General features: G+C 35.9%; 1 protein-coding gene across 3 annotated transcripts; it reads left to right on the top strand.

Moving 5' to 3' along the window:
• Nucleotides 1–794: 794 nt before the first annotated feature.
• LOC127544531 (zinc finger protein 260-like) lies at nt 795–14582 on the top strand. 3 transcript variants are annotated; one of them, XM_051971205.1, is made up of 6 exons: nt 876–1108; nt 1582–1669; nt 6637–6994; nt 9524–9666; nt 9895–10002; nt 10659–14582. In XM_051971205.1, the coding sequence occupies exons 4-6, from the start codon at nt 9528–9530 to the stop codon at nt 12257–12259; spliced, it is 1848 nt and encodes a 615-aa protein (XP_051827165.1). In that variant the 5' UTR covers nt 876–1108; nt 1582–1669; nt 6637–6994; nt 9524–9527; the 3' UTR covers nt 12260–14582. The 3 variants fall into 3 exon arrangements, with proteins under 3 accessions (XP_051827166.1, XP_051827165.1, XP_051827164.1); XM_051971206.1 differs by lacking the exons at nt 876–1108; nt 1582–1669 and adding an exon at nt 795–869; XM_051971204.1 differs by lacking the exon at nt 1582–1669.
• The last annotated feature ends 1836 nt before the right edge of the window (nt 14583–16418 follow it).

Genomic DNA, 16418 nt, shown 5'->3' on the forward strand with positions numbered 1-16418 from the left:
ATTTCAGGTATCAAGGAAAGTTTATTACAGAAAAATCAAAGGAATTGGACATTTCTGGCCAGAAGTGGGCTCCGCTTTTCTCTAGATGCAAGAATCGCTTTGTATAAACTTGGGCAGTCTCTCCCATCAGCGAACAGATTGGTCAGTTCCCTTCCGGGTTACAGTCTTCCTCATCCACACCTTACATGTTGCTCATAGACATGTTTCCCCTCCCTTGATCAGACCTCCCATGTTCAAAAATGGCATTTTTTCCATCCTCAGGGTGTGTCAAATAATATGCAATGAGCCTCTTAAGCAAGTGCGATAAAGAAAAGCCTTTTCTTGGTCATCCATCCTGGACGGTTTAAGCTAGTTTCCAGCCTAAACTGTTTTATCAGAATTTTGCATCGAAGTTAGTTTCTCCTTCTGAATACTCTTGAAGCTTACAATATTCTGTAGAAACCTAACTTTTCAGTATTTCTCATATTTGGTGGGGGAAATTAAGCAATGAGTGATTAAATCAATTTATCTCCTTATTTCTCTTCCCTTTTCACTAGTTTATGGCTTCTTTCTCCAAAAGTTATTTCCCCATCCTACCCCCCTAAAAATATTTTTCATTCAATCATGAAACAGTTATTAAGTGACTACGTCTATATGCAACATTGATTCTGACCTCAAAGTGTTTGCTACTTTTGTGTCTCAAGCCAGGGAGAGTGGGATAGATTTCCAGACCTTCGCTAATCCTCCCCTAGACTGAGAAGAGGTGCCTGGACTACCGAGATGCAAGGATGCTAGAGCGTCCTAGAGCGGAAGTGCGGTGCGGAGGAGGCGAGGGAAGACTCCCCCACTTCCGGTGCGCCTGCGGGCCTCTCGGTGGCTGCGGTTGAGCGGTAAGCGGATGGGACTGGAAGGTGCAGTAAGCACGGGACCCTTTCCTTCTTTCCCATGCCCCCCTCCCCACTCCCTTCACACTCTCTCCATCATCCCCTAGCCGAGATGGTCGGCGCGGCATCGGAGCCGGCCTGGCTGAGGATCCGCAGGGCTGGTTGAAATTCCTGCGTCACGCTGGCCGTGGTTCCTGGCAGGCCGGTCCAGTCCGGCCTGGCGGCGTCTTTGGAGAGCATCCCGGGTACGGGGGAAGGGTGTGGAGTGATGGGTGGAAACGGTCCGTTAGCATTTGTTGCGCGCCTGCTGTGTGCCGGGCCCTGCCCTGCCCTGAGAGCCGGGGCTGTGGTGAAGCTCTTAGCTTGCGGGGGAGCCGGAGGGCTCCTAGCTCTGCGCCAACCCTGGGCGTGGGGGAGGGGGAAAGCAGGGAGCGGGCGGTGGAAGGCGGGGGAGGGGAAGGGGGATATGGGGGCAAAGCCCAGGAGCTGCTCGCCACACATATTTTGGGAATGTCCTTTTTGAAACAATGTAGAAGGTGAATTTGAAATGACAAAAATTATCTAGGAGGTCATTGACTAAATCTTGGCTCCCAATGACAGTTCAGCAATGCAGAGATAGAAAACTCCAGTTTGTTATGTTCAGAGCAAAGACTACATTGAATACTTAGCATTTAGACAGTAAGTCTCAATCATCAGTTTTAAGCTCTCTTTTATATAGATTTTTAATACATGATCAGAGAGAGAAGATAAGGATTTATACTTTAGAGATGAGACGGCAGAAGGGGAAGATGTCAGAGAAAAATAAGGTATGTGTCAGTTAACAAAGGAGTCCTAATTTCTATTCCAAACTTGTACAGTCTTTTATACGGTTTGTGATGTGCTCATGCAGTAAAATGATAAGTAGATATACAAATGTCATATAAAGGGGAGTACTATGACAAAAACATATCTTAGATCACATTCATGTTCCTCCTAGCTGTCCTTTCTTGGGTTATCTTTATATAATTTTCTGGCAGGCATTTCCAAAGGTCGATGCAAGTGTTGAAATACATTGAGTATAATAAACTCATGTAATAATGATTGTTAATACACAGGGTTTTCAAAACTTCCTTGATCCAGCTTGTACTTTGCAACTGACTCCAAATGTTCCAGGTATTCCTTCAAATTTAATGAGTTCTAGTTCTGCTCCTAAATTTCTAATTTGGTTAAAATAATTGGAAATATTGAGGTTTTGATCAGATACAAATGTGCAGCATTTGGTGCCCATCAAGGTACTAAATGTTTGCAAAGTATGCTTTATCACTATGTCACTGATTTTGTGCAAGTTTTAAAATCAAGAGATCCTTCCTGGGGCCAAAGGTGTCTGGTTTGAGAAGTTAATCTAGGCCAGAAATTTTCATAGAGATGCTAGAACTGGACCTTGGACTGTGTTCTATGAAGGCAATGTTTTTTCCTGTTAGAAGACAATCCAAATGGTATTTAGAAGAGATAAACTGATCAGATCCCACATCAAGATTTGGGCAGAAATAACCAGACACGAATTACCAGAACTTGAAAGATCACAGAATAATCACTGGTTACTCAAAATGAAATTGAGGCTTATATCGGATTTATATCATTTCTGATAGGGATTACTCATAATTTATGTTAGATGAGATTAGTCCTAGAAGGAACCATATTTTTAACCAAGATGATACAACAATTAGTCATACAAGTCCCTTGCTTATTTTTCCTGAGGGAAATAAGATGTAAAGACAAAGGATTTAGGTGATTCCATGTACTCACTCAGAGATAAAGTATATCTTCTTGTTAAAACATGAACTTTCTCAAGTTCAACTTTCTCTTTGAATTTCAATATTGAATCACAATACTGTGTTCATTATAGTTTTGGTACTACTACTGACTGATTTCCTTAGAATTAAAGCCTTATGTTTAATGCAAGAGACAGGCTGATAACATAGACACTAGTCTGTCTCTGGTATTTTATGAATACTGTTCTCAATAGAAATCAAGAAATTGAAGAGTTGGGTTTGGAAGAGTTAGTGAGTTCTGTTTTGGACTAGCTAAGTTTGAGATGTCTGTGGAACTTTTGATTGAAAATATCCCATGTTTCATGACACTCAGGAAACTAGGGCTGAGGTTATGGATTTGAGAATCATCATTATAGAGGTAAGTGATAATTGAACCTGTGTAAGTAGATAAAATCACTTAGAAAGTTTATAGCGAGAAGTCCCAGGTACATGCTCAGTTAGAAGGTAGGAGACTTAGGAGGTCTCCTTATTAGATAGGGGAAAGAGCAGTGTCACATAAACTCAGAGAACATAAAACATCTTAAGAACATTGTTTCTAACCTTGAACATCAAAAGATCACAGATTTATAGCTATAATAGATTGTAGAGACTATCCAGTCCAACTCTCATTTTATAAATGAAGAAACCAACCCAGTGGGGTTAAATAACTTGCATTAGATAACAGAGGCTGTAAGCAGTAGAATCAGGATTTGAACTCTTTACTCCTTCTAGTTTACTGTAATGTCTTATTACATTTGCGATTTTGTTGGGGAAGCAAGATAGGAAAATAGACATTGAAAACAGTAATTATGCAATTAAGTAATTAGATAATAATTAACATTTATATTGTGCTTTAAATTTTGCAAAGCTCTTTACATAATTGTCTTGTCCAATTCTGACAACACTCAAAAGAGATAAATGTGCTGGTATATTATCTCCATTTTATAAAACCTGGTTCTAAGGGCATCAGAATCAGCTTTTAGTGCTCACTAAAGAGTGAAAGTGAATACTAAGCTCTGGTGATACAAAATAAAATGACCTCTGGGCTCAAGGAACTTACTTGTGGACTTTGTATATACACAAATAGAATACAAGTTTGCACAAAACCTTTTTAATTTAATGTAATCAAAATTGTCCTTTTTGCCTTTCATAATGTTCTCTAGTTTTTCTTTGGTCATAAATTCCTCCCTTCTCTAAAGATCTGATAGGTAAATTCTTGTTCTCCTCATTTATTTATGATATCATCCTTTATGCCCAAATCATATACCCATTTTGACCTTATTTTGATATGGAGTGTGAGGTGTAGCTCTGTGCTGAGCTTCTGATATATTATTTTCCAGTTTTCTCAGTAATTTTTGTCAAATGGTGAGTTCTTATTCCAGAAGCTAGAGTGTGTTGTGTATATCTAATTATTCCATTGATATACCATGCTATTTTTTAGCCAGGACCAGATGGTTTTGATGACTGCTGTTTTATAATATAGTTTTAGGTTTGGTACTGTTAATCCACCATCCTTTTTAATTTTTTTTTCATTAATTCCCTTGATATTCTTGTCCTTTTGTTCTTTCAGATGAATTTTGTTTTTATTTTTTCTAATTCTATAAAATAATTTTTTTAGCAGTTTGGTATGACATTGAACAAGTAGACCAATTTAGGTAGAATTGTCATTTTTATTATATTAGCTCGGCCTACCTATGTGCAATTGATATTTTTCCAACTGTTTAGATCTGACTTTATTTGTGTGACAAGTGTTTTGTAATTATGTTCATATAGTTGTTGGGTTTACCATGGCAGGTAGACACCCAAATATTTTATTTTATCTATAGTCATTTTAAATGGAATTTCTCTATCTCTTGCTGATGGATTTTGTCAGTAATTTATAGAAATGCTAATGGTGTGGGATACAAGTTAACAATCTGCCCATAGTCACTTAGGATCAGAATTTGAAATCCTTTCTTCCCAATTCTTAAATCAGCATTCTTCCCACAATTCTGCAAACCATTTTTAACAGCAATATTTTTTAGAAGTGAAAGGATTGTTCTTTTAGGCATCAGGAACAAGTGTAAGACTGATAAGCCAAAGAATAAAGGAAAAATAAAAGAGTTATTTACATAGTGTTCTAAGTCTTCATGGAGTTTTAGGTTTCTAAATTTTTTTTAAATTACATTAAAACTTTTGATGTACCATATATTACATATAGAAATACATATTTGCAATATACTTGAATACAAGGTATTAAAGTATTATTAGTGTTAAAAAGTACTAAAGGAATTAAGAAAATTGACAGAAAAATAAAGAATCCTTAATATCTATAGCTACTAGAAGGGGAAAGTCTTGAACATTTCTTCGGACTAGAATTCATCTTTCTAGAAGTTACTTTACATGAATAATTTGAATAATAATCAGTGTCTCTTTTTGCTGTTCTCTGATGCAACTGGAGAATGACTTAATCTGCTTTCCTCTGCCCTCTCTTTGGGAGAGAATTCTATACTTTGATGTTTTGACCAAATAATAGTTCACGCTTCGCAGCTATGTTTTTTTGTTTTGGTTTGGTTTTTGGTTTTTTGCTAAGGCAATTGGGGTTAAGTGACTTGCCCAGAATCACACAGCTAGGAAGTGTTAAGTATCTGAGGTCAGATTTGAACTCAGGTCCTCCTGACTTCAGAGTTGGTGCTCTCTCCACTGTGCCACTTAGCTGCCCAGTTTGCTATGTTTTTAATCATCCATAGAATCAAAAATCTTATCAGGGAGACAAAGTATCCCAAGAGTCAATGATTGATGTCAGTTTCTGCTATAGCATCAGAAAAAATTTTTAATCCATCTACATGATTGCTTATTTTATGCCTCTACATCTGAACTTCCCTTTTCAGATCATGACTACCTTGGCTTTCTTATGACCTATTTTTTTAATGTCATCAATTTTAAGCTCACTCCTTCAATGTGATAACACTTAAAAAGAATTTTACAATTTGCTAGAAACTTTCCTCACAACCACCCCAAGATCATATTGTAAATAATATTATTTCATTTAACAAGTGAGGGAACCAAGTCTCTAGAAATTTTAAAGATTTGTCAGATACAAACTGGAAGTAGTACAGCTAGAACTATAACCTACTCTTTTTCTTCTAAACCCATTGCTTAGTTTTGGTTTTTTTCTCACTCTGTAGAGCAATACTTTTTTCTTGTCTTCCTAACTAATTGAATTGTATACTACTAAAGACAAAATGAATGTGTCAATATAATAGATATATTTATCAGCTTATTATCATCTAAGTGCCCAAAGCAAAATAAGGATATTATGATTAGTCTTGGTATACCACAGAAACCCACAGAATTAAAGTTTCTATCATGCTGAGTATGAATTAATAAGAACTAAATACTAAATTAGAACTTACTACTAGATAATCTCTACTCCATCTATCATCCTATGACTTGGTGCCTACATATTCTTTGGATGATCCACAATTATATTTCATTAGAAACTAGTATTCTGTGGCTCACATCCATACAGGCAATATTTATCAAGATGGACTTTGTTTCAAAGGGAGAAATGTGGGATCATTCAAAGCACTATAAAAATTGTCAAAAGCACATTCTTCCTTTTGTTTAATTCTACATAAGGCCTTTGCAGGTTGTTTTCAATTTGCAATGTCTATCTGACATATATGAATTGATATGCCAGATCTGTGGATTATTTATATTATCCTTCCTCTTCTCAAAGACTGGGAGAATCTGATGATCCACAGTGTACATCATTCTTATCTATCAGCAGATCACTGGTACCTTCATTTTTTTAAATATAGAAATGTGATGGTTTTTTCCCTTAGAGTGAAATGGAACTTGACCTTCAAGGGAAGTTTTCATCCATTCCCAAAGGTTCTTTGAATAAATTATAACCTTGCCCAGTTATTTGTGCGTTGATGGGTTAGAATTTTGCAATACTACATTGTCCTTCTGATTTTCTTATTGTAATTTCATTACAGCTGTGCCCTAATGCCTCATGGCATGGAACCAATCATGACTTCTAAAAGCCTATTCCAGCAGAGTCCAAATTCTGGTAATTACTACCAAACTTTAAAAACTTCAAGTCAAAATCCAGCAATAGATTATCACCTAAAGACCAGTTTCAAGTGCAAAGAAGAGACACATCAGCAGAAAATTGGCCACCAAGTAATGAATGTTTTCTGGCAACAGTAACTCATGAATCTTTCTGCTAAAGTGTGAAGAGATTGCAAGCCATATTAAGTGGAGACAATAATCATGTTGATAAAAACAGCTTTTGAAATATTGAATCCATTATTATAACATATTGGGATCTCGTGGTGGAAAAGCATAAACAAGGCAAGTTGACTTATTATCCTAGAATGTAGAGATATATCTAAATAAAAAACAATAAATATGTCCAGTGTCTATTGGAACTTATTTTTGTTAACTTGGCAAAGAGTTGGAAGTTAGGGTATGGCCCACCTGTAAAGAGTACCTTTATTTGTATCTATTTATATGTGATACCCCTTAGTACAATGTGAGCTCTTGAGGCCAAGAGCTGTTTATCACTCTTTTTTCTTGTATCCCCAGGACCTAGACCACTTCGCTGTTCGTTAAAAGCACTTTCTAGATGCTTTTTGAATTGGATTTTCAGGGAGGACTTGAGGCTTATGTGATTTAAAAGGATAGATGACATTTTTTTTTCAAGGACTATACCTACTGAAAGCTCTTCAGTAATGAGTTGTCTTATTTCTGAGGAAACTAGTCAGAATTAGTAACAGGAAGGCCAAAAAGTGTAGTTCTACACTTTGAGTGAAGGGTGAAGTGGTACAAAACTGAAACCTGAGGAGGAAGGAAATTTGGAGACCTGAGAGGGAAGATTTGTATCTTACTGGGAAGTTGTTTTTTTAATGTTTTATTGATTTTTTTAAAACATTGTGATAATTTCCATATATGTTCCAAACCTTAAGCAAAAATGACCTGAAGGCAATTATGTGTATAACATTTTTTTTTCCTTGTAGTTTCCTACTTCCCCACTTAGAAGGGAAATCAGGACAGATCATTCCAATTAATTGCTCTTGTTTATATTATTATTATTATTATTATACAAGAATTCCTTTTAGCCATTATTTCTTATGGTATAGTAACACTCCAATATTTTCATATACCTAAATTCAGCCCTTCACCAGTAAATAGGTCCCTATCACCAGGTTTTTGTTTTTTGGTTTTTTTGCAAAGTTTTTTATTTTCAAAACATATACATAGGTAATTTTCAGCATTCATCCTTGCAAAATCTTGTGTTCTAAATTTTTTTTTTGCTACCACCAAAAGTGCTTCCAGGAATATCTTGATACAAAAAATACTTTTATCCCCAGTCAGTTCTCCCTGAGATATATGCTCATTAGTAGGATTTTTAGAACAGAAGAGGTTTTCTCAAGCCTTGGCTATTGGTTTGAAGATAACATTAAAAGATTACTGAGTTAGTTGGAAGGAGAAAAAAAGAAATTCCTTTCCTTGGTCTCATGCTCCATATGGACGATTGGAGTGGTAAATGGCAGCTTTAGCTATGGTTCCATGGTATTAGAACTAGAACTAAATCCAGATAAAGGTCCATATGGAAAAGAAAAAAGTTAACTAGATGGAAACTATTAAGTAATAGGTAGATTTTCCACAAATCTTTATAATCCATGGATTCTGTCCTCATTATTTATTGTTTTACCATTACTCCCCCTATTTTGTTTTTTCCCTACACATGAGCCTTTAATTAGTATGTCTCTTTTTAAGTCACCTAATGGATAATTGTACTTAAATATTTTCTTTGTGACTTTATCTTTTGTTTGAGATGTAGGGAATTCACAGAAAACTGTGATTTTTGTAGCAGTTTGAAAACTTAGCATGATTGTGCAGTAGATAGAACACCAGCCCTGAAATCAGGAGGACCTGAGTTCAAATCTGGTCTCAGACACTTAACACTTCCTAGATGTGTGACCCTGGGCAAGTCACTTAACCGCAAGTGCCTCAGCCAAAAAAAAAAGAAAGAAAACTTAGCATGATATCAATGAACAAACCTAAACTCATTAGTGGAGGAAAATTAAAGTATTGTGATGCTTGCACTCCCCTGGTCATCATAGTTGGGTCATTACTGATGAGTCTCATATTGAAGGCTGTGCTTTCACTTTGGAATTCTGCCTTCTTTCACATATAATCAGTGGAATGTTAAAATAATTTAGAGGATCTGATCTTAAGCTTCCTTCTTAGGAATGCATTTTGGCTTCCTCAACTCCCTGTCTTCAGATTACATAGATCACTTATGTTTATATATATCAGAGCTAGTTATATTTCTGTAGCTCCTGTTTTCCTCTTTTTTCATTCAGTCATCGTGCATATTTTAAGCTGCTTCTTGTTCTAGGTAGTCAGGGAATACAATTCCTATAGAATGACTATATAGCATCTTATTAAACTATAAGCTATATGAGGACAAGGATGTTTTGCTTTGTATTACCTAACTTTACCTTTCAGTACCTATCTTCCCCAATAGTCTGCAGCAGTGGGATTAATAAAATTTAGTCAAATGAATCCTTAGTTTCTGATTTCATATCCAGTCACTAATATATGAGCCTGCTTTTGTACTAATAAAAAAAGGCAGTAAACTACTTCTGTAGTGAATTTGTATTCAAAAAATCTAAGTTTGATTCTGGGCTCTGTCACTGACCACTTATATGATCTTGGGCAGATCAAAGTCACAGCCTCTCTGGGCCTCAGTTTTCTCATCTGTAAAATGATAGTATTGGATTAGCTATCCTCTAAAATTCTTTCTATTTCTAAAACTTGTAAAAATTCTTCCATGATTTAAATTTTATACTGAAATTTTTTTTTATACAACAGCAATATGATGTTTCAGCAATTGGTGACTTTTGAGGATGTGGCTGTGTATCTCTCAAAGGAAGAATGGAGGCAGCTAAATCTTGCTCAAAGAGAGCTCTACAGAGATGTGATGCTGGAGAATTATGAGAACCTTCTCTCCCTGGGTTAGTATTCATTCCTATAGTGAATCCAAACTCTCTGGAGATCTATCCCCTCTATGAAGCAGTTTCATGAACTATTTCCAGGTCTCTGTACCTAGACTTTATCACCATGCTGTGACTTTTCCTATTTCCCCTCATCTCCTGCCTTTATATCTAAAGCAAGGAATTAAATTTTCTGAAAGTTCTGGCTTTGAAAAATAACCATATTTCATCTCATTCACTTTCAATCAGGATTTCCAGTTTCTAAACCAGATATTATCTCTCAACTGGAACAAAGAAAAGAAGCATGGATCATTCAGGGTCCTCAGAAAAGGAAGTTCTCTCAGAATGCTCATAGGGGTAAGTAAGTAAGAGATGCAATGGAGTCACAAAGTCATAACACAGTTATTTTGTGAGATGATGTACAGTACCAAGGAAACTCCATAGTTCTCCTTTCTATGAGTATAGGAATGCCTCACTTACAGAAGCATTTTTGTTTCTCCTTTCTTTCATCTCAGTAGTTGGTTCATCACAACCCTTATGTCAGTTCTGCTTCCAGAATTAGTCCCACCCATACATTCTATTGGTTTGGTTTGGCTCCTGAGGGCTGTGTATACTTTCTCTTTGAAATACTTTAAATCTTATTTGTTACCTAGTTCACTTTGACTTCATTTTATTTGTTCTCTGATTCTCCCAAACATTCATGTTTTTCTTTTAGTGCTCTATATAACTTGTTTTCTTAATAAAACTTTCCATACTTTTTGTTTCCATACTTATGCATTTGTTTATGATCAGCTTACTCTCTGACCTAGGATGCTCTTCCCACTCTAATAAATATCTGGTTACACATACTCCAAGCCTTATTTTCCTGTCTGACTGCTAGGGCTTTTATAGAATTTTTAATTCTGCTTATTCCCTATCTGCATTCATTTCAGTTCTAAATTTCTGTTCCTTCGCTTGCAATTTATGTGTTTCTAACAAGGAAGGGAAATAAGATTTTTGTTTGTTTGTTTCAGATTATAAGAATAGATCTGAAAATGAAAATTTAACTCTAAGGCAAATTCCTCAAGAAGTTGAATTATTTGGAAAAGATTCAGAAAAATACCCAAAAGATGTTACTCAGGTCCCACACTTAAGAAGAACCTGTGACCAGCAAAGTAGCTTAGAAAAGCAGATAAGAAACCACAGAGACAAGAAACAGAATAAACTCATTTCCCAGGAGAGGGTTTCAGAGCAAGTTTCCCCAAAGAAAACTACAGGAAAAGAAAGAGATCATGAATATAATGATTCTGGTAAAAACCTCATTTTGAGTTCCAATGTAGTCACTCATCAAAGAATTGAAAGAGAACATAAATGTACTGTATGTGGTCAGAGTTTTTCCCATCCTTTAACTTTAATTCAACATAGGAGAATTCATGGTGGAGAGAAGCGTTATCAGTGTAATGATGATAGGAAGAATTTCAGTCAAAAGTCACAATTGACAAGAGAGGAGATAATTCACACTGATGAAAAGCCGTATGAATGTACAGAATGTGGGAAGTCCTTCAGTCGCAGTTCACATCTTACTTTACATCAGAGAATTCATACTGGGGAGAAACCCTACAAGTGTAACAAGTGTGGGAAAGCTTTTGGCACAAATTCTGATCTTATTCGACATGAGAGGATTCATACTGGAGAAAAACCATATAAGTGCAGTGACTGTGGAAAAGCTTTTAGTCAATCTTCTGTGTTTATTCGACACCAGAGAATTCATACTGGAGTGAGTGCCTATAAGTGTGATGACTGTGGGAGAGCCTTAAGTAGTAAATTAAGCCTTATTGAACATTGTAGAATTCATACTGGTGAAAAACCTTTTCAGTGTGATGAATGTGGAAAAGCCTTCACTCACTTCACAAGTTTAATTTATCATCAGAGAATTCATACTGGAGAAAAACCATACGAGTGTAATGAATGTAGTAAAGCTTTCAGCCGACATTCAGTTCTAATTAGACATCAAAGAGCTCACACTGGGGAGAAACCATTTAAATGTAATGAATGTGGGAGTGCTTTCAGTAGAAGATCAGTACTTAATGAACATAAGAGAATTCATAGTGGGGAAAAGCCATATGTATGTAATGAATGTGGAAAATCTTTCAGTCGGAGCTCCACCCTTATCCAACATCAGACAGTTCATAATTCAGAAAAACCTTATAAATGCAATGAATGTGGGAAAGGCTTTGGATGCCGCTCACATCTTACTGTGCATCAGAGAATTCATCTTGGGGCTAAGCCTTACCAGTGTAATGTGTGTGGGAAAGCCTTTAGTCGAAGCTCTATCCTAAACCAACATCAGAGAATTCATACTGGAGAGAAGTTGTATAAATGTAATGAGTGTGGGAAAGCATTTAGTCGGAGCTCCATCCTTAACCAACACCAGAGAATTCATACTGGAGAGAAGCGGTACAAATGTAGTGAATGTGGAAAAGCCTTCAACCGGAGATTTAGTCTTATCCTACATCAGAGGATTCATTCTGGAGAGAAGCAGTGTAAATGTGATAAGTGTGGAAAAGCCTTCAGTCGGAGAACCAATCTTATACGGCATCAACAAATTCATACAGAAGATAAGTCTTGTGAATAAAATATTTAAATTAAATCCTTTGCTGCCTGAAGATTCAACAACAAAAAAAATATCCATCTCAATTTGTGATTGTAATTAGTATTGGAGAAAGATTATTTCTGGATCAGAGTCCATTTTTTAATGAAGCAATGTCTTATAGTAAATTGTAAGAGCTTTTAAAAGCATAAATTTGTCTTCAGTTTACATACTATCCAGGCCTAGGAGACCTGCAAAGTTCTCATTTTGTTTGAATGATGCAAGCAATGCTTATATAGAAACCACCTATGACAGTTGCTTTCTTTATCTTCATATGTAAATTCTTGTCTGAAAATCCTAGAATAATAACTTAAGGGAATGTTTTATCTCTGCCTGAAATACTACAACTCAAATAGAATAATCCAACTTCTGTTTCTACAAGTCATTATTCTGAAGGATCTTTTATCCTCCATAAATTGAGAGGATGGTGCTGCAGTCCTTGTTAATGATGAAGGAATTTGGAAAGAGTAATTATAGGAAAAGAGAGTGACACCTGGAATTCTTTGTATTGGTAGATAATATACTTGTACTGCACTAGGTAATAAGTAGTTAAAACAAAATTAGATACTAGTAATTTTGATTCCCAGATGGGTGATTTTTAAACTATATTCTTCTGCTTTTTGCAATAGTGGATATGTGCAAAATTAAATAGATAAGTAAAGCACATCTGGAAAAATCTAGAAGAGCAAAGCACTCCCCTGTTTATTGAATTTTCTTGTTATTGTTGAATCATTTCAATTGTGTCTGACTGTGACCCCATTTGGGATTTCCTTAGCAAAGCTACTGAAGTGGTTGCATTTTCTTCTCCAGTTCATTTTACAAATGAGGAAATTTAGACAAACAGGCTTAAGTAACTTGCCTAAGGTCCCATAGCTGAGAAGTGTCTGAGGCAAAATTTGAACTCATGAAGATGAGTCTTTCTGATTCCAAGCCCAGCACTACTTAAATATTCCCCCTCATTTCTACTGGTAGATTGAAGGGAGGGATGTAAGTAGAGATGTTCCTCAGAAGAGATCAAGGTTATGTTTGCCAACTGAAACCAGAAGCTAGCTTTTGTGGGTAATAAATTTTCATCAATTGATTAGACCTATTTAGAGGGAGTAGACAGGAGAAAAAATATAAAGAGACAATTAAGTAATTGCTAGATGGTTTATTGTTGTAAAGATAAGAGGATCAGAAAAGGTGTGGGATAGATCTTAATTGTTTCCTAAAAGAGGGAATATGTAATGGTGTCAAAAGACAAGTCAAGGAACTAAATTGGCAAAACTTTAGTTCTGATTGGGAGGAGGGTATAGAAGATGAGAGCAATTATTCAGCAACTCTATTAAACATTCTCTTTGAAGATATATTAATAGGAAACATTTCAATAAAGGTCACTTTTGCAAGAAATAGGAGTAATTGGGGCAGTTAAATGGTGCTGTGAATGGAGCATCAGCCCTGAAATCAGGAGGACCAGAATTCAAATCTGGTCTCAGACACTTAACACTTACTAGTTGTGTGATTGTGGGCAAGTCACTTAACACCAATTGCCTCAGCAAAAAAAAAAGAAAGAAATAGGAGTAATATTATATAGGAATATATTATGAACCATCTAGACAAGACAAAGAAATAGAATAGATAGGAAACATCAAAAATTTGTAACAGTGGTAGGATGTTGTAATAAAGGGATTCAAGACCATTTCTGAAGCTAATCCTTTGCTCACAGCAGATGACAAATTATTGACAAGGTTCTATAATGATTTTGCTTTTCAAAAGAACAGGTGGAACTAATAGTGTTGGTCTAATTCTGACCAATAAGTTGCAAAATAGAAATGATAGGAATTTTGGGAAAATATGACCATTCCATTTTGTGGATTTATGATAGTGAAGGAGAGAAAAGCCAAGGAGGTTGCACACTTTCGATTTTGAGAGGCTTGTGTTTCAAATAATTTAGAGATCAGGTAGATTAGCAACTAAACCCATGAATGACCTAAAGAATGAAGTTTTGACAACAAAAATTATTCTAGTGAAAGAAGAAATATCGAATGAGACATCAGTGTACAGGATAGTGACTCCCTATTTCAAAAGTGTGTACAGAAGATGGAAGAATGGCAGATTTCTTAGAATACACACAAGAGTAATGATACCAAGAGAAAATGCCAGAAATCCTGACAAAAAAGAAAAAGAAGGCACTTCAGTTACAGAATTGGTGTAGCTACATTTTATGCATTGTGATTCATTTACTTGAGAGTAAAAGCTTTGAAACAACTTTAATTGTATTGATGTTGAATATTAAATTTACAATAAATTCTTTTTAAACTGGGCCTGACATCTGTGTAGGTTGAATGGGAGACATCTCCAGCTTTGATGGAACGAAGACAATGTTTTGTGTCTATTTTATCAAGAAAGTCTTTGAACTGAGAAATACATAACAAAATTATTAACAGACTCAAAGCCCACCATAATTTAGAACAGTAATTGAGTAGCCAACTATAATCAGTAAAATGGCCAAAGTAAATTCAGACTATTGAAAAGATTTATTTTGTGATTAATAGGAGAGCAACTAGATTGCTTTTGTTAGGATCTCTCATAGAGGAGCTTAAAAAGGGGTAAATTTAACATTTATTTGGGGAACTACCTTGTTTCCAAAAAGGTAGATGATGGGAGTTTGACCTAATCTTGTTTAGATTCTTGACTCATTTGGGTTAGGATTAGAGTTTAGTTGTCTTAACCATTTCTGAGGATTGGGGGTGCTGGAAAGAGTGGAGATAGTATCTCTAATGCTTTGGAATCCCCTTGAGAGATTTGGGAGATGAAAACTATTGTCAATTAAAAGGGATTGAGGAAGGCTCAATTTTGAAATGTCTGGGGGAAGGACTACTTCAACTTTTTCTTAGTGCCACAGGAAAGCCTTAATTCAATTTGTGAAAGAGTTAATTAGAACTTGGAAAGATTAGAGGCACATGGGTGAAATCTAATTGCCAATCCCCATGGAGCAAAGAAGCTTGATTTTAGATGGGTTAGAGGAGGGGAGGGGTCAAAGAGTGCCCTCAAGGTTAACCACAGCACAAATTGCCTAAGACCAGCAGACATGTTTGAAAATTTTAGAGAAAAGATGCCTGTCAAAGAGGAGTCTAGTAAAATTGGAGAGGTCTTCACAACCAAAGATATCAAGGAGGGAGGGGAGAAGTTTCCACTATAGAAGCTAAGGAATAAACAGCCAGTGGGATATACAAACCAGTTAGTATCAGATAAAATCCCTTAGTCAAGTTCCTCTTAAGTTACTTAAGGGAAGCAGCTATCTTTGGAAAGGAAGAGGGAAAGGGACTTCAGGATACCTGTTCTCTACCCTTCTAACACTTGAGGGGAACTCCTCTTCTTGCTCCTGCCCCCACCCTTATAATCCAGGAGGTCCTTGATTCTTTGAGTGACCAAACAAGGGAATATGACCCCTTCTTGAGGGACAATACTTTGTAATTCAAAATCAGACTAGGATCCTAAAAGAGATTCATATCCTGCCATAAACAAATCAGTTAGCTTTGAAGAGGTTGATAAGAGAAATACCATCTGGTAGGAGGATTGAGAGGAGAGACAGTATAAAGCAAACTGTTGTGGCAGACTGACCCAAAGGGGATTCAATAAAGATGTCATGAGCCATAAAGAGATTTTATATTTTATATGAAAATCATCCCCAAATAGGTTGTAAACACACTAAATTTCTGTATCTGGAGAATTGTTCAATCCCTCATATATGCTCTTTCCTCACCTTATTACTAATTCATTTCCCAAAGGAGTTACCCAATTTAACTCTCTTCCTCTTTTCTGTAAAATTATATTAAAATATAAAAAACCCAGGAAGAAAGACCCTACCTACCTCCAGAAAAAGAACTGATTAACCACAAGCAGAATTCTGGTTATAAAAAACAATGTTATAAAAGCCAAATTATATTCTAGATTAGCCATGTTGGAAAAAATAATGATTAAAAAATACACATCAATTTTCACTCAGCTTCCATCAATATTCTCTCTGGAGGTAAATAGAATAGTTCATCATGACTCTCTTGGAATTGTCATTAACGACCAGAGTAGCTGTCTTTCACAATTCGTTATCATTACAATATTGCTATTGTAATTCCAGAGAAACTGAGGCAAGATAGAGATTAGA

Source organism: Antechinus flavipes, chromosome 1 (genome assembly GCF_016432865.1).
Source record: "Antechinus flavipes isolate AdamAnt ecotype Samford, QLD, Australia chromosome 1, AdamAnt_v2, whole genome shotgun sequence".
Lineage (NCBI taxonomy): Eukaryota > Metazoa > Chordata > Mammalia > Dasyuromorphia > Dasyuridae > Antechinus > Antechinus flavipes.

Bases quoted from the DNA above. Each gene is read 5' to 3' on its own strand.
- LOC127544531 (XM_051971206.1), top strand. From the start codon at position 9,528: ATGATGTTTCAGCAATTGGTGACTTTTGAGGATGTGGCTGTGTATCTC. The intron at 9,667-9,894 runs GTTAGTATTCAT...ACTTTCAATCAG, and splicing joins TGAGAACCTTCTCTCCCTGG to GATTTCCAGTTTCTAAACCA. The intron at 10,003-10,658 runs GTAAGTAAGTAA...TGTTTGTTTCAG, and splicing joins CTCTCAGAATGCTCATAGGG to ATTATAAGAATAGATCTGAA.